The sequence below is a fragment of the Myotis daubentonii genome, chromosome 1, assembly GCF_963259705.1.
Source record: "Myotis daubentonii chromosome 1, mMyoDau2.1, whole genome shotgun sequence".
Classification (NCBI taxonomy): Eukaryota; Metazoa; Chordata; class Mammalia; order Chiroptera; family Vespertilionidae; genus Myotis; species Myotis daubentonii.
In genome coordinates, this window is record NC_081840.1 from 174,308,924 (window position 1) to 174,332,462 (window position 23,539).

At 40.3% G+C, this 23,539-nt stretch overlaps 1 protein-coding gene across 1 annotated transcript in view; it reads right to left on the reverse strand.

The window, feature by feature from the left end:
- Positions 1–23,539, reverse strand: part of LOC132216443 (E3 ISG15--protein ligase HERC5-like) — a 42,072-nt gene that overhangs the window by 9,376 nt on the left and 9,157 nt on the right. Inside the window, exons 7-18 of the mRNA XM_059665639.1 lie at positions 21,294–21,439; positions 20,121–20,197; positions 19,315–19,418; positions 17,913–17,972; positions 16,032–16,125; positions 12,917–13,106; positions 10,575–10,729; positions 8,837–8,950; positions 8,077–8,187; positions 6,304–6,474; positions 4,009–4,152; positions 1,355–1,521 (exon numbers count right to left, since the gene is read on the reverse strand). Of these exons, the coding sequence (XP_059521622.1) occupies positions 1,355–1,521; positions 4,009–4,152; positions 6,304–6,474; positions 8,077–8,187; positions 8,837–8,950; positions 10,575–10,729; positions 12,917–13,106; positions 16,032–16,125; positions 17,913–17,972; positions 19,315–19,418; positions 20,121–20,197; positions 21,294–21,439 (1,533 nt within the window). The remainder of the gene's footprint in view (positions 1–1,354; positions 1,522–4,008; positions 4,153–6,303; positions 6,475–8,076; positions 8,188–8,836; positions 8,951–10,574; positions 10,730–12,916; positions 13,107–16,031; positions 16,126–17,912; positions 17,973–19,314; positions 19,419–20,120; positions 20,198–21,293; positions 21,440–23,539) is intronic.

Genomic DNA, 23,539 nt, shown 5'->3' on the forward strand with positions numbered 1-23,539 from the left:
TTTTAAAAAAAAACTCGCCCTAACTGGTTTGGCTCAGTGGATAGAGCATTGGACTGCAGACTGAAGGGTCCCAGGTTCGATTCCGGTCAAGGGCATGTACCTTGGTTGTGGGTACATCCCCAGTAGGAAGTGTGCAGGAGGCAGCTGAGTTGATGTTTCTCAGCAATGTTTCTAACTCTCTCTTCCTCTCTCTCTCCCTTCCTGTCTGTAAAAAATCAGTAAAATATTTAAAAGAATATCTCCACAGTCCATTGCATAAATATACCAAAAATATACAATTCCCTTCTTGAAGAACAGTTAGGCAGTCCATGTATTATGAACTATATGATACAGTGTACACTGGTATACAGAAATCCTTGCATGGTTATGTGTTTCAGATGAAATGTCTAGAGACAGAACTGTTGGGTCAAAGCGTCAAACACATTTTTGATTCAGATAAGCAATGCCACATTGTTCTCTGAAAAAGGAGTTACCAATTTGCACATCCACTAACAATACCTGAGACTGGAGTTAATCTTTTACCAAACCCTTGCTAACACCATACAGATCAGTATTTCCATCCACTGTCACTTTGAAGCACATAATAGTCTCTCATTTTAATCTGCATTCCATGATCACTAGTGAGATTGATCATGTTTGTATTTATGTGCCATTTCTATTGCTTCTTCTGTGAGTTGCCTTCTTGTACACTTTGTCAATTTTTCTTATGAACGTGTAGGAGTACTTTATATAGTAGGGATAGTCACCCTTCCTATTTTATTTTTAATATATTTTATTGATTTTTTACAGAGAGGAAAGGAGAGGGACAGAGAGTCAGAAACATCGATGAGAGAGAAACATCGACCAGCTGCCTCCTGCACACCCCCGACTGGGGATGTGCCTGCAACCAAGGTACATGCCCTTGACCGGAATCGAACCTGGGACCCCTCAGTCCGCAGGCCGACGCTCTATCCACTGAGCCAAACCGGTTACGGCACCCTTCCTATTATATGTTACCAATACTTTTTACATGGTGGGAGTTGTCTGTTAACTTACATATAAGTTTTCATTTTAAAGGTGGTAATACGGAAACAATATTTAAAATAAACATCACTGTAACCTATACTCTGTCTATGACTGTTTCTATGCAAATAAAGTTCAAAGATTAATGCAAGCACTGAGGACTAATATAAAAAACTTTCGTTAATTTTAGAAAGTTAAATTATTAATCCAACAATTCTTGCCAAAGTTAAAATTGGTTTCAAGTACTCAGAATGCTACTATTGGACATAAAAATATTACTGAGAGGGTGTGTTTAAATATTTGTCCTAATATATGTTAGGTAGAACTCTGAAAAAGAATCATGTTTACTTACCTTCCCAAGACAGGACTGAGCTCTTTCAAGTCTTCCAATGATGGTGTTTGGTCCAAAAGTTTCTTAAACAGAGCCAGTGGGAAAGGGATGTTTGCAACATTGCCGTTGAACAGAATAAGTCCACACAGAATCCCAAAGAAGAAATATCTCTTTTTCTCAAATTTAGGCTGAAAAGAGAAAAAACATTTTAACATATTATGAATTTTTGCCAGTACAATGGTATCTTTATATTAGATAAACATGTCCCCCCCCCCCTTTCACAAAATCAAATCACAAATTAAAACCAAAAATCTTGAGATAAGAATATTCAGGATTTATATTCAATCATTAAGTCAATTTAAATCCCTGTCACAGTTTTGGTCACTAAAAGCATTAACAGAATGAGGGTTGAGGGGCTAGGAGAGATGTTGTTTAGGGGGAAAAAACTGCACCAAGTAGAAAGTCCTAGAGATCTAATGCACAGTAGTGAATACAGATAACAATATTGGATTATAATAATCAAATGTGCTATGAAACTAGATCTTAATTATTCCAACCACTAAAAAGAAATAGTAATTATGTGACGTGACAGAGGTGCTAATTATTGCTTCAGTGGCAACCACATTACAGCATATAAATATCAAATCAACATGTGCACAATGTTTAATTTACACAATGTCATATACCACTTATTTCCATAAAAAATAAGCAAATGAAAGAATGAACAAGCATAGTAGCACATTAGGCTCAGTAATCCTTATAAACTAAAGTTTTCACAATTTACTTTCATAGCCTTTGTCTTCAAGTTGACCAGGAAAAATAGAACTGTGACAAAGAGTGAGTGCCTAAGAAAGAAGCATTTGATTTTATCCATACATTCCATAAATGGTCAAAAACACATACTGCTTAATTTCTCCTCTGTGGACATGAGAATCCAGGGAAAGTAGACCCTGTTTTAGAGAAAATAATCATCTATGTACGTATGTACTTACTTATTTTTATCCTTCCCGGAGGATATGTTTTTATTGATTTTAGGGAGAGAGAAATGGAGGGGGAGAGAGAGCGCAGGTGCACAAGAGAAACATCAATTAGTTGCCTCCCATTATGCGCCCTGACCAGGGATCAAACCTGCAACCTAGGTGTGTGCCCTGAGCGGCGATTGTCACCTGCCACCTTTTGGTGTGCAGCAGTGGTTCTCAACCTTCCTAATGCCGCGACCCTTTAATACAGCTCCTCATGTTGTGGTGACCCCAACCATAAAATTATTTTTGTTGCTACTTCATAACTGTAATTGTGCTGCTGTTATGAACTGTAATGTAAATATCTGATATGCAGGATGTAATTTCATTGTTACAAATTGAACATAATTAAACCATAGTGATTAATCACAAAAACAATATCCTATCTAATAAAAGAGAAAAATGGTAATTGGCGTACGACGATACCCTTTTCATTGGCTAATCAGGGCTATATGCAAATTAACTGCCAACTATGATTGGCAGTTAACTGCCAACTATGATTGGCAGTTAACTGCCAACAAGATGGCGGTTAATTTGCATATGTAGGCACAATGCAGGGAGGTGAAAGGGAAAGCAGGAAGAAGCCCCCTGCCACTGACAGTGATCGGAAACCCAGGGGGGAGCTAAGAGCTGGGGGGCAGGGCAAAGGCGGCCCTGGGGCCGCCTTTGCCCTGCCCCCCAGCCATGATCGGAGAATCAGGTGCCTTTTCTGCCCTGGCCAGTGATAGCAGGAAGTAGGGGTGGAGCCAGCGATGGGAGCTGGGCACGGTCGAAGCTGGCAGTCCCAGGAGCTAGGGGCCCCTTGCCTGGGCCTAAAGCGGAGCCCACGATCGCGGGGCCGTTGCAGCTGCGGGTCCCCGCTGCCCGGGCCGGACGCCTCAGCCAGAGGCCTCAGGCCTGGTCAAGGGGCCGATCCGGTGATTGGTGATCGGAAGGGTGATGAGGGTCAACTCCTCTGGCCGAGGCATCAGGCCTGGGTGGGGGGCGGAGCCGGGGATTGGGGGGATATGATGGTCCCCTTGCCCAGGCCTGAAGCCTGGGTCAGAGGCATCAGGCTTGGGCGGGGGGTGGACCAAGTGATCAGAGGGAGATGGGGGTCCCCTGCCCAGGCATGATTCCTGGGCCAGAGGCCTCAGGCCTGGGTGGGGGCCAGAGCCAGTGATCAGGGGGAGATGGGGGTCTCCTGTCCAAGCCTGACACTTCTGGCGGAGGCGTCAGGCCTGGGCAAGGGGCCGATCCTGCGATCGGAGGGTGATGGGGGTCAACGCCTGAGGGCTCCCAGTATGTGAGAGGGGGCAGGCTGGGCTGAGGGACACTCCCCCACACACACCCAGTGCACGAATTTCGTGCACCGGGCCCCTAGTGTAATTATATACGTGTTTTCCGATGGTCTTAGGCGACCCCTGTGAAAGGGTCGTTTGATTCCCAAAGGGGTAGCGACCCACAGGTTGAGAACCGCTGGTGTACAGGATGATGCTCTAATCAACCCAGCCACTTGGCCAGGGCAATAATCACCTTTTTCAAATTAAACTTTTATCTCTACAATTATATCATTAATTCTTCTCCTAGTATAAAGCAAATTAGGCAATCTAATTTATGGTATGTGACATACCTTTTCTATCAGGAAACACCATAAGCAAAGAAAAGGGGACTTACCTTAACAGGAAACCACATGTAGGTAGCCTCTTTAGGATACATGAACATCCCATATTCTGGCCGAGTCATCTCTTCAAACAGACAGTAGAAAAACTCTGTCCGGACGCCTCCAGGTTCATATCCAGTTTCTTCACTAAATGAAACCTGAGGAAGCAGAGCAAATAATGCATCACTTTTAGGCTGTGTATTGCTACCTGCTACACTCTGTTTAGCAGTGAGAGCTAGCATTATTGTGGGCCCAAGTATTTGGCAGCCACTGTGGTCAGCATCATACTCGCATTACCATATTTAATATCCTATTAATTCTATGAGGCTTCAGGAATTTAAATAACTTTCCCAAGATTATGAAATACTCAATGGTGCAGCCGAGGTTTACTCCTATGTCTGTGACACCTCAGAGCCTAAAGTTTTTAACACTAAATTGACCTCAATTGGCACCATTGTTACAGTTATAAGGTAGGCTAAGTATAATAACAGTAAAACACAAAGAAATCAGAAATATTAGGATCTTCAAAAAAACCAAGCCAGAGCACACGTGAAGTATTTATTGGCTTGGCTGTTTGCTCCTTAAGGAGGGGCACCAATCCCTGCACAAGATGATTCTATCATCACTGTCTTTGCTCCTTCAGTCGTTCCATTCTTGCCTTTCTTTTTTAGAATTTTTCACTTCAGTTTACAAATGTGTTAAGTTCTCCCTTATCCTTAAAGAAAACACACACCTCAAGACCACTGTTTCCAAAACAGACAATATTGGCCCCTCCTACTCTAGGCTGTCAAATTTCGGAGAATACTGTCACCAACTTCCAAACCCATTTCTCTTCTTAAATGCTTTTCTCCAACAGGACCAAGAACCTGGAGTCCTCAATTCCAAGGACTTTTCCTGATGTCTCATCTCCTTGGTTTCCTAACCCATTTCATTCCTCTGACCACCTCCTCTTTCTCCACATCCTTTTCTCCCTTGCTTTCTCTTATGCAGCACTATTTAGGTTTGTATTTTTCTCCTTTGTCCTGCCGTTTTAATACAGAAATTCCTTTCTCTCTGCTCTTTCCCCAAATCCTCATTTTTCTCCTTAAAAGCTCCTTTTACTGGTTTATTTGGATGATATCGCTACCATTTTATAGAGATGCAAGTTTCAAACCTCAGTAAAATATTTTTTTTTAAATGTATTTCATTGATTTTTTACAGAGAGGAAGGGAGAGAGATAGAGAGTTAGAAACATCGATGAGAGAGAAACATCGATCAGCTGCCTCCTGCACATCTCCCACTGGGGATGTGCCCGCAACCCAGGCACACGCCCCCGACCGGAATCGGACCTGGGACCCCTCAGTCCGCAGGCCCACGCTCCATCCACTGAGCCAAACCTGTTTCGGCCTCAGTAAAATATTTAAAATCTTTATAAGACCAGGTGTTAAACCGGCCTCTCCCAATGGGCAAGTTCCTTAATCTCACAAAGGCTGTTTTCCCCACAGATTATCTGAAAGATTAAATAACATGTAAAATGCCTCACAGAGTCTGGAAAATGGTAACTGCTCATCGAATGTTACCTAGATTTTAAAAATGGATGAGTGGGCCTAACCGGTTTGGCTCAGTGGATAGAGCGTCGGCCTGCGGACTGAAGGGTCCCAGGTTCGATTCCGGTCAAAGGCACAGGCCTGGAGTTGTGGGCTCGATCCCCAGTAGGGGGTGTGCAGGAGGCAGCTAATCAATGTTTCTTTCTCATTATTGGTGTTTCTCTTGCTCCTTCTCCATTCCTTTCTAAAATCAATTAAAAAATATTAAAAATAATATACATATATACACTAGTAAGACAAGTTATATAGTTACTAAACCAAAGATCATTTATAGATGTTCAGAACATGGTATTATCTACAATTATACCCTCAAAAACGATGCAGTCAATAAACAGAAAGTTCCCTCTTCCACAGAGAACTTTGGGTCCTGCGTGAGCAGAAACAAACCCTCAGTGCTCATCTCACCAAAACCCTTAAAAAGTGGTGACTAGCCAGGCGAGGCCAGTCCTCGGGAGGGACTGGACCTCTCAGGGTTAGAGCTGGACTTTCTACCTGGCTAGGCTAGGGGAGGGCAACCATTTCCCTACTGCCCCTGAGCCTGCGTGTCCTGATGAAGTGCCTACACCTATCACCTGAAACTCACAGGCTCTGGGGAGTTAGGGGAACTCTGAGGCAGACCGCCTCGATGGAAAAGGGAGATCATTTCCCTTCTGGGAAGGCTAGTTGTTACATTACTTAATATTTTCCTTATCTGGCACCAAATTATTGAGAGTGATACTTTACCATTAACTCCATCCTCAGGTCTTCATTCTCAAATTGGCTTAACTGGCTCAAAGCGTCCTCAATCAAGTGACTCCTTCTGACTATGAGATTAAAGGTGGGCAGCAACCCTAAACTGGACCCTCCGTCTTCCACAATTCCAGCCAAATGCAAAACAGCTCTAAATTTTCTCTCCTAGGAAAACAGAAATGTCTCACTTCATTTTACCATTTGCTCCGAGTAGAAATTTGTAAAGTGGGATAAACTGGTTCAGTTTGTTAAGAATGCATGTCACAAACACTTATAAAAAGAGCCTTATATACACCACTGGAGATAAGCTATACAGTCAGTGTTCACCCTCAGTGAGCTGAAGAAACATGGAACCTAAGAAACGGGAGCCAGCCTGGGTGAGCAGGAAGGCGACCGACAGCAGGCTCCACTGGACTACTCTACCCTTCCTATAAATGCAAGTGTTAATACCTCAGTCACTAAAGCTAATTACAATCAACAGACTAAGAGGCTGATTAGTAAACACTGAAGCAGTGCGCTGAAACATACTCTCATTCGAAAAAGTTCAGACGTTTAGGAAAAAAGCAGTCTGCAGGAAAAGTTCAGGTATGAGAGACCTCGCTAAAAAGATCCTATTCTAGGAAGAGAAACCAGACAAGAGATTTTAGGTGAAGAGAAGGGACAAGGGGAGAAAGGGGGAGAGAGGGGAGAGAGGAGGAGAGAGGGGAGAGAGGCAGAGAAGGGGAGAGGGGGAGAGGGGGAGGAGAGAGAGAGAGAGAGAGAGAGAGAGAGAGAGAGAGAGAGAGAGATCGTCCACCTGAAACCAAATAGCAATTTGGGACCATTAAAGTCTGTGGTTCTTAGCAAAACAGAGAGAAATCAGTTCTATAAGATTATTACTGGAAACTTACTTAAAGTCAGGAGAAAATAGTTAAGAGATGAAGCAAAAGAAAATCCTTGTATATTTTTTATTTTCCTTTGTTAAGTGTTTCATTAATGGTTATACCAGAACTCATAAATCAATTTCCTATTTTATTATGGTAACTGCATTTGTGAAAGTATTTACTTTTATGACATATATTTGAATATTACTCATACACGTACAGATGCATACATGAGAGCAAGAGTGATAATAAGACCTAACACTTTTGGGCATTTACTTTGTGTGAGGCACTGTTCTAAAACCTGTACCTATATTAACAAATTTCATCCTTACAAAAAGGTAATGAAGTGTATTTTCCAAGGCATTTTAAATTGTCCAATTTTAACTTCAAAAGCGTGTTGCCGGATATGTTCACAAACAACCAATTTAGCCGATGATAGTTCATTGAAGAAAGGATACGTTTTACAAACCTTTGTTATGGCACTATCTCAGGCATTTATTTGGGTCCAAATTTCAAGAATCCTGTCACCTCTATTGCCACTGTTATGTTTTCTTCACTCGGTTGGACCTCCTTAAATATAGTGCTAACTTCAATCAAGTCCAAGTTTGCTACACCTCTCTGAATGCCAGCCAATCAGAAAACTACAGGCACCAACCTCAAGGTCAAACGCTCTACAACTAGGCCAGCTGCCCAAGCTCGACCCTTTGCTACTAAGGCCCTAAGAGGCCTCGAGACCAAGCCAACCCAAACTGTGCCTTCTTCATGAGAGCCGAAGTCACTCGAATGCCACAGCCATTACTTTCACCAGTGGGTGGCTCCCTTATCACCCCCCAAAACACTGTACACTTACGAAGGCATTTATTATTTGATTTGTTACCAAAGACAAAGAAATCGGCATGCGTACCTGCATTTTTAAAAGCGAGTCTGCACGTAGTAGTTTAATTTTTGACAGGATATTAAAGACAAATGGAAAATGACTGAATATGACAGGATGCTGGATGTCTTCTGCAGTGTCCTAAAAATGGAAGTAAGAACAATTCTGATAAGTGAAAGGACAGAGCTATCTTCCGTCTGACCTCGTAGCCTTAAACCCCTGATGGGTGAAGATCTCAGTACTTACGGCCAAATCAATTCAAATTGCTCGGCAGTAGTACTTAAATACATAAAATTCTAAGAAAATGTTTTACATGTACCAATGAAAGGTATATAGACCTGGTATTTTCAGTGCTCATTTACCAATTAACTGAAATTCTGGGCACTTCCCCAGAGTCTGTTCTACTGCCACCCACACTTGTGAAATGTAAATGAGTTCAGATGTATTAAGTAAACAGCCCACCAGTCCTCTAATTAGGTGTAGGTAGAGGTGGTCCACCCTTTCGTTTTTTGTGTGTTTTTCATATTTGCATGGCACGCTCCACATGACGCTTGTCTGGCAGACCCAAGCTACCTGCCCAGGTAGCAACCACTTTTCTGTTAGTGCTCTGGCTCCAAAACTGCACAGGTTTTGAGGGGTCTGTTTTGCTTTTCCCAATAAGCCCTGCTATTTCTATTGGGCAATTTGGCAGAGTGCAAGGATTTTGGACACTCATGTAGAGGGTTACAGCACAAATGCCTACATTAACTCACTGATGATCCAATTTCCTCTTTATACATGCCATACTTACTAAGTTCTTTTTCCAAGAGCTCCTTCTACGTGCATCTTCATAAAAATCAAGGCAGTGCGCGAGTTCATTTACTTGGAAAATATTTTCAGGCAGTTGAAATTTAGTCTGGTTTACCTTAAATAAAATATAACTAATGAGAAAGTTTTCTATATAAAGATAATTTTGCTTAATGGCTATTAGATTCTCAGGATAAATGCAAATTACTAGTAAACACCCTTCATGACCAGAGAATAAAGTTCTACCCAATTCCTTCACTGTCAAAACCCCACATGTCCAGGAACATAAAGAATGTCTAACATTTCATAGTAGAAATTGCTAACTAAGATGATAAATTTCTAGTTACTTTTACTTTTTAAATGTATTTTTCTTGATTTCAGAGAGGAAAGGAGGAGGAGAGAGAGGTAGAAACATCAATGATGTGAGAGAATCATCTATCGGCTGCCTCCTGCATGCCCCCCACTGGGGACTGAGCCCACAACCCGGGCATGTGCTCTGACTGGGAATAGAACTGTGACCTCCTGGTTCATAGGTCAATGCTCAACTGAGCCATGCCAGCTTGGAAACTTCTAGCTATTTTTAATTCATAGAAAAAAGAAGTTTTAAGAAACTTTAAGTCCAAAGAAAAATACAGTGCAATATAAATCCAAAGTACTCTGGGGCCCAATATTGCATGTCATGTTCTTCAGAGATTAACAATATACCATTTATAGATGTTCCCTCTGGCAAGGCATATATAGAGCATTTCCTCCCAATTGTGGGAGAATTTTCAGTTTTCTATCCCAATGTGACCCGGGAATATTATGAAGTACCTATGAACACCGTGGCTCAGTGCTAACATCAGTCAGCGAAGACACTGATAACGACATTAGATACTTTGGACATGAGTGACCATCAGTATTTGACTGGGATGGGCACAGTCCTGGACTGAATGACTAATGCTGAGGAGGTCTTCTAAAAGCCCCTCTGTGGCTGTGTAAAGAACACACATATCCTACAAGCGATCACTTCCAGAATTAGGTATGGAAACTAAAAACCAACTCTTGATACATGAACACCAAGACATACATACAGGAATGTTTATAGCAACAGGTTTTCTCATAGAGAACCCCTCCCCCTCCAAAAGAACTGCAAACAGCACATATATCCATCAGTACTGGAATGAATAATCATGGTACATCACAGAACAGACTATGATGTAAAAATGAAAATGAATACAGCCATGAGTACTAATCTGGAAGAACTTGTAGAACAAATGTGTAAGACACATGTATTCCACTCATGTAAATTTCAAAAACAGCAAAATTAAACAGCGTACATCCATCCATCCATCCATCCATCCATCCATCCATCCATCAATCATCTATTTATCTATCTATCTATCTCTCTATCTATCTATCTATTTAGCACCTATCTACCTATTGTTGTAAAACAATAAAGAGGAGTAAGGGAAGGATGAACCCAAAACCCAGGATCATGGGTATCTCCAAGAGGTGAGGGGATGAAATCTGAGAGAAAAATACACAGGCATTTCCAAAGTACTGGAAATACTTTCTTTTGAAACATGGGCAGTAGTTACACTGATGTCTGTTTTATTAGTTTTCTTCAAACTGTTCACAGATACTATAGACACTCTTTTATATGCATGGCTTAATTCACAAAAAACAAAATTTAAAAAATAGCAATACAAACTTCATGTTTCAAGAGTCTGTTTAAGATTCAGGCCAGGAGAAACCCTTACCCTGTGCAGCTTTTTCAGCATTTCTAGGAGAACTTTAATGTGACAGTTACTTTCAGCATCTTCAGCCCAGTAACGCAGTTGAGCAGTGATGGCTCTTTTAAACATCTGGACCAGTTCCATGAAAGTGGAGTCATGCAGAGATGCCCAATATTCCTCTGAGGGATACAAAGGTAAATAAATGTTAACGTGATTCCTCTTGGATTCTTAAAGGTATTAAAGGGGTCCATATTTTCCAAAACTGATAGAATAGGGTGGGGTGGCCGGGAAGAGGACAATGGGGGAAAAAGGAGACATATGTAATACTATATGTAATATTTTAAACAATAAAGAATTTTTAAAAACCTGATATATTTTTTTATATGTCACAGTTACAAAAACATATTCGTATTAAATTTTCAGAGAATATGATTGCAATTAAAAGTTTGGAATCTGCCCTAGCTTGTTTTGCTCAGTGGATAGAGTGTCAGCCTATGGACTGAAGGGTCATGGGTCTAGGGCCAGTGTCCAGGTTGTGGGCTCGATATCCAGTAGGGGGCGTGCAGGAGGCAGCCGCTCAACGATTCTCTCTCATCACTGATGTTTCTATCTCTCCCTCCCTTTGCCTTCCTCTTTGAAATCAATAAAAATATATTTTAAAAAGTCTACGCTCAAACTTAAAAGAAAAAAAAGTTCAGAATTTAATGTCCTAAAAAAAATTCCTTGACAGTAATAGGACCTCAATCTTGATATTAATCTGTGAAAAAAGAGACATTAAATTAGTTACATTTTATTCCAGGCTGAGGAGCATACTGTATGGAAAACTAGACTAAGAACTACTCATGACTGCATGACTTTTTTTTGTGCTCCCAGCATGAGTTTTTAACTCTTAAATAACACCTTTCAGCATTGTAAAAAACAGCAAAAAAAACATTTTAAACAGCTTTTCATCACTTACAATGTTATCTAGATTTAATATTAGAATGGATTATGTAAAAAATAAAGAAACCCCATTAAATCTAATTAAGCCCCTAGAACTAACTTCCAATGTACTGGAGACACAGGGAAGGAGGAAACAGACAACTCTAGAGCTGGGGCATTCTCCAAGGCAACTAACGTAGATTTTTTTAAATAAAGCAGTCCGTAAAATATCTTTTGCAAAAATTTTAATATGGCTGGAATATTAGACAATTATTATGAAATTACTAGAGGCCTGGTGCATGAGATTCATGGACTGGGGGGTGGTCCCTCAGCCTGGCCTGTGCCCTCTCGCAGTCCGGGACCCCTGGCTCCTTACCGCCCGCCTGCAGCAGAGGAGGTGGGAGAGGCTCCTGAGCTCACCAGCCATGAGCCCAGCTTCTGGCTGAGTGGTGCTCCCCCTGTGGGAGCGCACTGACCACCAGGGGGCAGCCCCTGTATTGAGCGTCTGTGCCCTGGTGGTCACTGCACATCATAGTGACCAGTTATTCTGCATTCAATGGATTTGCATATTAGGGTTTTAATATACAGGACGGCTAATTTTATTAGGTGCGTAATGATGTCATAATGTAGATTTCCATATGTCAGGTGATGCATGATTAACTATTATAGGTGAAGTATCATAATATCCCCAACTTACTTTCAAATAATTCAGCAAAATTAAAATGTAATCTGTACTTAGAGAGGAAGCCACAGACAACAGGGGGGTGAGGGCATGAGTGGGGGGATGGGGAGTGATGTGGGGATAAGGACACATATGTAATAACTCAATCAATAAAAAATTTAAAAAAAAGAGAGGAAGCACATAAGGCAACATGTTAATTGTTGCTGACTCTCAGGTAGAGGGTACTCACTGGACTATTCCTTTAACTTCTGTGTATGAAATTTTTCACAATGAAAAGTTGGGAACGAAGGACCTCATGACCACGCCACACATAGGTCAAGATAAGAACTCTAAACAGGTACTGGAACACTCTATTTTGGATGTCCAGAGTCATTACTAGAGTGTCTTTAGAATACACTAAGAATACAAGATAAAAAACATGAATGTGTTCCCATTTCTCTACCTAAGTTTTGCCCTAACTTTAGGAGGCATATCTTTCCTTGAGAGAATGGTGCCGAACCAGTTTGGCTCAGTGGATAGAGCATCGGCCTGCGAATTCAAGGGTCCCAGGTTCGATTCCGGTCAAGGGCATGTGCCTTGGTTGTGGGCATATCCCCACTGGGGGGTGTGCAGAAGGCAGCTGATGGATGTTTCTCTCTCATTGATGTTTCTGGCTCTCTGTCCCTCTCCCTTCTTTCTCTGTAGAAAATCAATGGAATATATTTTTTTTTAAAAAAAGAGAGAGAATGGTAAAGTAATTTCACATGTAAATCATCAATCTTACCCAGAGCCTCTGAAGATTTATCATTCATTTCACAAACAGCCTCTGCAAACGGAACCACCAGGCTCTCCCAGTTGTTGTAATCATGCATCAAAGGACATTCTGGGAGGAGGAAGAAGATCTCTAAGGCTTCTCGGTGGGGAGAAGAAAATGGAAGGTGTTTGAGCAGATTATCCTTGAGACAGGTGGTTATCTGCAGCAAAAAAAATAACCAGGGAGAAGGCACTCAAAACACAGCAGGAAAAAAGCCCCAGGAGGGACTGGGTGCAACTTACTGTACATAAAGCGTAGAACCTGAAGTTTCATTGCACCATGAAACTGGAATGATCGTTTAGTTTTTCTAACACCTATGCTGATATCCCATCTTACCGAGGCTCCCAGTGCCTGAGGTGTGGATATGTGACAAGTATTGTCCTTATTCAATTATTGTGAGTGCATGAAGGAGATAAAAAAGAAACCACATGTTAGGAGTTGTACTGGAGGAAGTGGGTTCAGAACTAACAGGCAGCCACTCAGTAATAAACACTACACTGCACCCTCTGGTTCCACTATCATATCTCTTTTTTTTTTTAAAGAGCAAAAATGTGTTAGAAAAAAGCAAAAGAAAAATAAAACCCCAAACAAAGAAAAAGTAACAAGTGCAACAACAAAAATCAAAATTGTTTCCTATTATCTTCCTATAGGACCTCATCACCAACTCTCCCCACCACACACTTTAGTTTCTAGTCCTTCTAATCTCCTCAGTTTCCCTAATCAGAATGCAAGTGTTCAGGAAAACATCAAATGCAATTCTGAATTTTTACTGGTCATGTGTGCTCAGATAATAAAAATAATTTGTTTTACCCTAGCTGGTTTGGCTCAGTGGATGGAGCATCAGCCTGCGGACTGAAGGGTCCGGGTTCAATTCCAGTCAAGGGCACATGCCTGGGTTGTGGGCTTGATCCCCATTGGGGGAGCATGCGGGAGGCAGCCGATCAATGATTTCTCTCATCACTGATGTTTCTATCTCTCCCTCCCTCTCTGAAATCAGTAATAATATATTTTTAAAAATTTGTTTCAAAATCCACTAAAAAGCTAGTATTTATGGAGTATCTGTCAGGTGCTATATGATTTGCATATATTAAATAGGTCATTTAATCCTTATAGTTTTACTATAACATAGATACTATTGACCCCATTTTATAGATGAGAAATCTGTACTTCAGAGAAATTAACTTGATCAAGGTCACACAGCTAAATGGGAATCTCTCCTGAATCTTTCGGACTCCAAACCCTAGTTCTTTCTTAATCACTAAATTATCACACTACCTAATGGTATCTCTAAACGTACACATTTTTCATATTTTCTCTTTTTTACATCAAAACATACTGGGCTCCTACTATGTGGCTCAGTCTCTGGAGTTACATACACCTGACAACTCTATTTAATGACGTTTCGACAGCATACATCCTTCCTCTTTGCTCATCGCTAGCCACATCCCCAAACCTCCCAACCCACTCGGAACTACTGCAATACTCTCAAGCCAGTTGCATGTTTCATACCCCAAGTTTCTGTGAACACTTCCCTCGCTTCCAGGAGTGCCCTCCCCATGTAGGCACCTACTTCCCCTGGGCACCTTGTTTTGTTTGAGTGCTGTGAGTAGAGCTGACTATCCAGGGCCTTAGTCATGACTGAATTCATTCATTCGAAATATTTACTATGTACCCACTATGTTCTACGCTAGGCATTAGGGAAGAGAGTGGCGTGTAAAACACACCCAGTCTTCCCATTAGTAGCTCCATGAACGTGTCTATGTGCCAAACTAAGCCACGACCTTCTAAGGGCAGAGCACGGCTCTTCCATGGTTTATTAGGAATCCTCATTGCAATGCCCCGCAAAAGCAAATATTCAGATGTTTGCTAAATAAATGAATGCCAAGGCTGTGACTCTCTATCACAGAAATCTCTAAAGAGAAACATTACAGGTCTTCTGACCCAATTGTCCATTTGAACTAGTGGAAGATTGCTCTCTGTTATGTCACTTAGACTTTATGATACTGTGCTGGCACAACCAAGATATAATTAGCCTTCCCTTCACAGGTGCAGAAATGGCCTTCTATTTTGTGTGTGATCTTTCCATTAAGTGCTGCAGAGTCCTGATAAAGGGGAATCATTAGGGATCCATTTTAACTCAGATCCCTAGTTGGGCCATGGTTCTGTCAAAGTTAACAGAATTGAACTTTAACCTTCCCTGCAATACAGGAATGTGTGAGAGAGAGAACTTGGAAGCTAAGGTGAAGATGCTGTTTTTTGCAGACAGCAACAGAGCAGGTGAGGGGCCTGAGAGGGAGGGAGAGAGATGAGAGCAAGATTGAGAGGGAAAGAGAATGAGAGATATAGAAACAGAAGAAAGATGAAAGGGGGGGTTTGAGGGGGAAGGAGAGAGAAAGGGGGGGTAGAGTGAGAAGGTAAGTGGGGAGAGGAAGAGGAAGGCAAAAAGAAAAGAAGTGAAGGAGAGAGAAAGAAAGAGGAACCAGAGAGAGACCCAGAAACACATTGAGAGAACATAGCAAGTACCACCCCTACATCAACCACTGCAACAGTATGGGGAAATTAATTAATAAAGGCTGAATCAAGAAAGGCTAATTCAATAACGAAGTATGTTTGCATGATCTGCAAGTGGGAAACCTAAAGACAGTAATGACAGCGCTGAAACAAAGAAGCAACAATCTCAAAAAGAACAAAAATATTACAGAACCTGCAGAAAAGGAAGTGCAATGGAACAAAACAGAGAGGAAGAATCCAGAAAGTCCTCAGTGAAGGGAATGTTCATGTCAGAAAAAGTATGCTCATTTCTACACTTATGTTTAAAATATTCCAGTGTTCCAATCTCAACAATTCCTTTAATCACCTTCCTAATGCCCCAAGAGTGCCTATCTATTTACACTATTTTTAACCTGTGTGACTACTGTTCGCACTCTGTGGGCAAACACCTGAATGCTACCTGAGTTTAATCTGGATATACAACAAGGTCTCAGAGAATCTCCCAAAACAAAGTATTTCTTTGGAAATTTTGAGTTCTTATAAAAAATATTTTAGTGATTTATTCCCCTTCTGCAGACAATGTGAAGAATACCACCATGTTAGTAATCCAGTCTTTCTGGGTTAACTCCTGAAAGGTGTTTCTTGCTTTAGTTAAGTCCAAATGAGTAAACATGGTGTCTGCAGCTATTCTGTGGAAGAAAAATTTTAAAAAGAGGTAAGTAAATGAAAAAGTTCAATTCAAAATTACATATTAGATTATCTATTCAGATGAAAGGCTTTTTCTAAAGCTTGCTTTCACTTCAATAATTTTATATTTTCCTCAACTTTACAATAACTATACTAATTTGGCTGAACACAAATACAATTAAAAACATAGCTGATGCCCTAACTGGTTTGCTCAGTGGTTAGAATATCGGCTGAGGACAGAAGGGTCATAGGTTTAATTCTGGTCACAGGCACATTCCTGGGTTGTAGGCTCAATTCCCACCCGGTCGGGGCACATGCAGGAGGCAACCAATCAATGTGTCTCTTTCACAGTGATGTTTCTTCTCTCTGTCTCTCCCTCTCCCTTCTACTCTCTGAAAAATAAATGGAAAAAATATCCTCAGGTGAGGACTAACAACAAATAAATATATATATATGTATATATATATATATATATTTATATCTAACAACATATGAGTTCTAAAATTTCAAAAATATTAAGGCTGGATTAATAATATATGCAGTCTAACTTTAACTCAGATATTGTCTTATCTCAAGTGGATAATCAATAAATATTTATTTTCCAATAAAAAAACAGCCACAGCCCTGGCCAGCCTCACTCAGTGGTTAGAGTGCTGGCCCCAGTCAGGGGCATGTACCTGGGTTGCAGGTTCCCCAGCCCCATAGGGGTGTGTGTGTGGAAGGCAACCAATTGATGTGTCTCTTTCATGTTGATGTTTCTCTTTCTCTCTCTCTCTCCCTCCTCCCTTTCTTCCATTCTCTCTAGAAATCAATGGGAAAAATATCCTCAGTTGAGGATTTTTTAAAAAAGCCAAAAAAAGGCAATTTCCCTGAGCTACATGAAGTGGGGACCAAATAAAAGAGGGTTCAGAGCAGTAAACTGTTAGTATTCTAATAAACCATAATGATGTGTATTTAAGCTATGAATTGCATTTGTAGTACACTGAATATAGTCACTGTCTAAAAATAGACACATTCTTTGTAAAACAATACGTATATTTAGTGTCTGAAAATATTCTTTTAAATAAAAATTATACAAATATTTAGAAAAAGAAGTATAAAGTTTTTCCCTCAGATTATTTAAAAATTCAAAGAAATCTGAATATCTTACAAGTTTTTAAATAAGTTAGGGTATGTCCTTCCCAAGGAATACCATGCTGCCATTAAAATGAGGTTATAAAAAATATGAATATGGAAACTGAACAAAGTGAAAAACGGACAAATATATTAAGTGTAAAGTAATGTATAAAGCAACATATAATCCCATTTTTTTGGTAAAAGGATATATTTACATAGAAAAAATATACACATTAACTGTTACTCTTAGATGGTGGATTATGGATGATTTTCATTTTTTTGTTGCTGTGTATCTGTATTTCTGACATTTTTCTATGTCAATCATATATTTGCTTTTGTAAAAAAATAATACCTAAAGAGATAAACACATAGTTAATTAAAGTACTCAAACCAGTACTTTATAATCTTTCAAAGTATTTTTAAAATTGAGATATAATTAACATATAACATTATATTAGTTTCAGGTATATGAAATAATGAGTCAGTATAGGTATATATTACAAAATGATCACCACAATAAGTCTAGTTAACATCCATCATCACAGTTACAATTTTTTGTCATAATTTTTAAGATCTCTCCTAGCAACTTTCAAACATAAAATACAGTATTAACTATGCACCATCTGTACACAGTATTTTTAACGGAACTTTATAAATTTATTATATATATTACCTTTCCCTTACAAAACTTCCAGTCAGACATGCAGGAGATGAAAATATCTCTCTGATTTCCCTATATTAGGAATAAGACGGTGGTTAAAACAAACCATGAATACGCCTTCTTATGAGACGTAATAATTAAAACATCTTATAATTGCCCTCAAACCTCTCCCTCTGTCTCCAATGTGTTTGTTATTGCCTTGGGTATCTAAAAGTTGATTCCATTTGCTAAATCTCAAAATTTCAGTGGCAAACAAAGGCAATCAAAGGATATGTATTCAGAGAAGCCACGGGGAAAGCGGAAACAGCTTGACGTAGGGTCAGTATTTTCTGTGACAAATTAAACACTCTCATCCCACCCAACTTTTCCCAGCCCTATTTATTTCTGTTCCACTGACGTGTAAACCAAAAAATTACCAGAAATTGAGGTCTGGGTTACAGTAAACTCAGATCCATCTTTGTAACTTTTTAAAGAACTACTTTCTAGAATTAGTAAGCCATACCTAAAAACTCACTAAACAGACTTTTTGTAAATATAAGTACAGTCTTTATAGATGGTAGAAGTTGTTCAGCGGTGATGAGGAGGACCACAAACAAGTGGTTCTAAGGTCAAATAGGGTTGGGAACCTGTGGACTGTATTTCCTGCTCAGACAGTCAAAATAGATGCTAACATGTCAAAGGCCCAGAGAAGTTCCGCAGTAAAGAAAGCTGCCTTCATGGAGATTCCATGCTAGTTGTGATGATTATTGTATCTTTCAATAATAGTACAATAAAACAATAATAATAATATAATAATTGGCGAGGCAACAGTATCCAGATTTTTGGTCAAACACCAAACCTAGATGTTGCTGTAAAAGCATTAGAATAGATTACACTTAAGTCAGCAGACTTTGAGTAAAGCAGATTATATATATATATAAAAAGCCCAGGGCCCTAACGCCATAGAGCTGTCACGACCAAATGAGCAGTGGCTCTCATGGCGGGCGAGGAGGGGCAGGGCACGAGCTAATAGGAGTGGAGAGCTACGAGCAGCTGAGGCAAGTGGAAGCAAGCTACTTGCACACGATTTCGTACACACTGGGCCTTTAGTTCTCCAAAATATGGGTGAGCCTTGTCCAATCAGTTGAAGGCCTTGAGAGAAAAGGGTTAATGTAAGGCCTGAAGAGAAAATTCTGCCCCCAGACTTCCTTGGGACTCAAGCTGCAATATCAACTCTACCCTGGGTCTCCCTGCTGGTCTGCCTTGTGAATTTTATACTTACCGGCCCTCTTAAACACATGAGCTCTGGGAATCTCTGGCTGGTGGACCCTTAATAGACCACAAATCTTACAGTTCTGTACGGTGCGGAACTAATGGGGGGACATACATAGCTTTGGAGCCTTGCATAAGCAGACAGTCGGACACATGGGTATACCTTTTTGTATTTTGCCACTGCTTAGTCCCCACATCAGCAATCCATCTCTTCACAGTCCCTTCATTCAATGTAGGAATTTTCCTTTTCAGATTAACGTACGAATTCTGTACACACACAAAAAGGAAATAAATATAATAATTTAGATACAACAGAAATAGCGATCCAACTTTTAGGCATATTCTAAGGATGGAGGGTAAAACAGACTTTTAAAATACAAATAATAGAGCTCTGGGCAATGATAAAGTGAGTAATCAATCATTTCCTGATGGCCAATTTCAATACAAATTTAGACCCAAAGTAAATTTCTCTGAGTGCCCTAACACTTAACACTTTACACAGGTGTGATTGGATCAAAACGAACATCATCACACAGCTTTGAGGGGAAGGCAAATCCTAACAGGGCTGAGCGTAGAAGTGGGAGGAACTTGATTTGCCTTGGTGAAGTAGGACAAGGACTTATTCATATGCCTATGAACCTCAGATCTGTTTTAGTACTGGCTGGCAGAACTATATTAGAAAGTCAACCACTGGCTCTCTAGGGCACTGACCAAATGCCATTGGTAGGGGCCTCCCCAAAGATATGAGGAATCTAAGGAAATCTCTCTGACTCGATATTCACGTGGGACAAATCTGATCTTTGTGGGTACATATTATGTAGTTTAGACAATAAAGCATCAATGTCTAACCAAATCCCCAAAAGTCAGCCTAGTCACCCAATGATTTTGGAATTCACCACACTTGGATTCTGGAACTGTTTGTTTTGCTTAAAATACCAAGTTCTAGAAGATCTAGAGATCTATTTTTACCTCTTTTTTCATCCAGAGCAAAATGCTTTGATTTCCTCCAGCAATTATTATTAACTCATTTTCTGAGGTATCGCTTTCTGAAAGGGATATAGAGAAAGTAAGAGTTTAAAATTTGGTACAAACATGCACACTCATTTTAATTTCAGATTCTTTTAAAACTTAGTCCTTTTAGCTTTCTGATAGACAAAGACTCTGCACATTTCCCACCATAAAGCAGAAATACATATATTTACTTCAGGTTAAAGTGTAGTTGGCAAACAGGTGATTCACAAGGTTGATACTGGCATCAGGTTAATGTACAGAATTAATGCCAATGCACATATATATTTCACAGTCAAATACTTGATTAGTTAACTGTTCCTTGATGTAATTTGGCTCCTATTACTAAAAACTACACTCTGCAATTCAAGATTTGACCAATGACTATTGGCTGTGAGGAATGTAAATAAGTATTTCAAAAGTCTATGTAAGTGGTTAGAAGAAATCAAGTATATGAGCTGCTTAAAGAAATAACCCTACTGTCCCTTTTCCCAGGAGAACTGAGAGAATTCTGGTACTTTAGGTCACCACTAAACCTTCAGAACGGTAACTAAAGCGCTCCGAGGTACTTCTAGAGTAGAGGGTTTCAGAGCTCAGGCCGAGGTTGCACAGGACACAGTTCAAATCCAGCCGGACCACTTACTGGCCATGAGCCCTGGCTAACCCTTCACTCTGTCTCTGCACCTCCAGTGAAATGCGACTGAGAGTCCCCATCTCCCTGAGCTGTCTAAGGATTAGATAACACACACGAAGTGTTCAGCACAGTTACCTGCATATGTCAGCTGCTCTCGTTCTGAGGGTTTTACATGATTACTTAAGCAGGTAAGAAAACCAAACCGTGAAATTAATAGGCCCCCTGCAAACTGGAATCAGAGACTACATATGCTTCTGAATCCAGAGTCTATTTATGTTGTATCATTTTAAGTCCACATTAATCTTAATCTGAAGAGGTAAGAGTAAACTAATGATTAACTTGACTTGATAAATTAGACTGGATATTTTAAATTGTTTGTAAGCAAACAATGAAACCAATGTTAAGAGAAACTCCCTTCAGTCATACATTTCTTTTCTTGCCACAGTACAGTTTCTCGACAAAAGTATTTATGCCAAATCCTGTGCTCCTATAGAATTTACCAAATTTGAGTTCTTCATTTGATGGCAATTTCATGGGAAGTGGTATCAGCTGATTCTGCGTTCCACCGTTTCCCAGTTGTCCTTCTTTTCCAGAACCAAAAGAAAAGACCTTCCCCAAATCAGACACATAGGCAAGTGTGTGCCGCCTATTAAATAAAAACACATATACGGTCAGTTCTCAATTATCCACAATGAGAGTCCACAGCAATGCAGGAAACTGTCAAAATTAGGTCACTAGTGGGTGAAACTAGCTAACCAACTGCCAAGGCATGACATTAGCCACCTGGACAGGAAATCATTCATGTGTGGTTGAGATGACTCACGGCCATGATCTGTACCCTGGCAAGTGGTGTTCCCTGCATCAGGAACAAGCACCTCACGTTGCCTTGGACTCCTTCTTAAGCCTTGGCTTGAGAGCCACCACCTCTTGGAAGCCACCTCTAAGCCCTTCCTCTCCCGTGCTAGAAAATGGAATCAGGGGGTCCTCCGAGTTCCCACTCTAGTTCCCAAAGACCTTTATCACCCTGATTTTCTTACAACTTTGTTCAATGGTCTCACCCACTACATAGAATTTGGCCTTGCTCAAATAGAGGTCTGGCCTTTGTCCTCAGGGCCTGGGAGGTAACTTCTAAATTCTTAAAACTCCTCAAACAATAGGTGTGTCGTTATTATTCATGGCAGGCCCCTGACTTAATAGTTTACCCAGGTGGCTCAGGGGGGGCCCCTCTGGCCACCAGTAAGGCAAACCTACAGGGAGGGAGACACTGGAGTTTGAATTCAACAACCTAGATCAGTGGTTCCCAACCTTTTTTTGGCCAAGCCCCACCAAAGCATCTCTAAAATCCTGATGCCCCCTCCACCCCCGCCCCCTGACATATAATTCTTCTTATTCAAAAAGTGAACTCCTATTCATGTGAAGGAAGTCTAAAAGGCCATTAACATTAACTTGGTCTAAACAAGCTTCTAAAGAACATAGCATCATCCATTGAGAAAAATAAAAAACAAAAGGACGGTTTAAGTACTGAGGAAGAAATCACTAAGACATTGTTAAAAAATAATAATATGAAGTGATATGAAAAAATAGCAAATAAAGTTTCAAAAACATATAATAGAGAACTGAAGTGCATAAATATGTCGCAATATATATTTACATACTATATATGAGGCCCCTAGAACCATAAGAAATGGAAAAAAATTCACTGTTGTTAATTCGTTCTCAAATTGTCCCCCTGTGGGACCCCACGCTGGGAACCACGGACCTAAACAATGATTCAATTAATCACGACTAAGCAATGAAACCACAATTCAGGCAGTCCTGGACATACGCTGTTTCGTGGTTACGTTGTCATCTCCCATTTACAGTATTTATAAAAAAAGTTTGTCATTTCGACGTATATACATATGTGTTTTATGTTTTTATGATTTATTTACCACAAGGTCAGGAATTGTTACCTTTCTTCTTTTAAATTTTTTTTTTTTACTGTTTCACTTCATTACTGCTATGTATGTGCTCTATGTGAGTGACGTAGGTGCTTATGTAGGTGGGTTCCGACTTACGGTGATTTGAGTTTCGTCTCGCAGTAGGAACGGATCTCCGATGTAACCCAAATGAGTTTGTGTGTGATCACTCTGAGAGAATTGTGGTGATTAAGTATGATGGCCCCTGAGGGGTTATCAATGAATAATCTTTTTAAAAAATATATATATATTTTATTGATTTTTTTACAGAGAGGAAGGGAGAGGGATAGAAAGCTGGAAACATCGATCAGCTGCCTCCTGCACACTACCCACTGGGGATGTGCCTGCAACCAAGGTACGGCATGCCCTTGACCGGAATTGAACCTGGGACCCTTGAGTCCGCAGGCTGACGCTCTATCCACTCAGCCAAACCGGTTAGCGAATAATCTGTTGATTCATGTTTCCTTATCTACTTTTTCTATTGAATTTATGGGGTGGCATTGGTTAATAAAATTATGTAGTTGTCAGATGTACAATTCCATAATGCATCATCTTTGTACTGATATTGTACTATATGTTTGACACCCCAAGTCAAGTCTCCATCACCATTTATCTCCCTTAACCTCCCCCAAACCCCTTTCCCTCTGATAATCACCATGCTGTTGGTCTCTATGAAGTTTTTTTGGTTTTGTTTGTTTTTTGCTTAATTCCTTCACCTTTTTCACCTAGCCTGGCAACCCCTCTCCCCTCTGACAGCTGTTAGTCTATTCTCTATCTAAGAGTCTGTT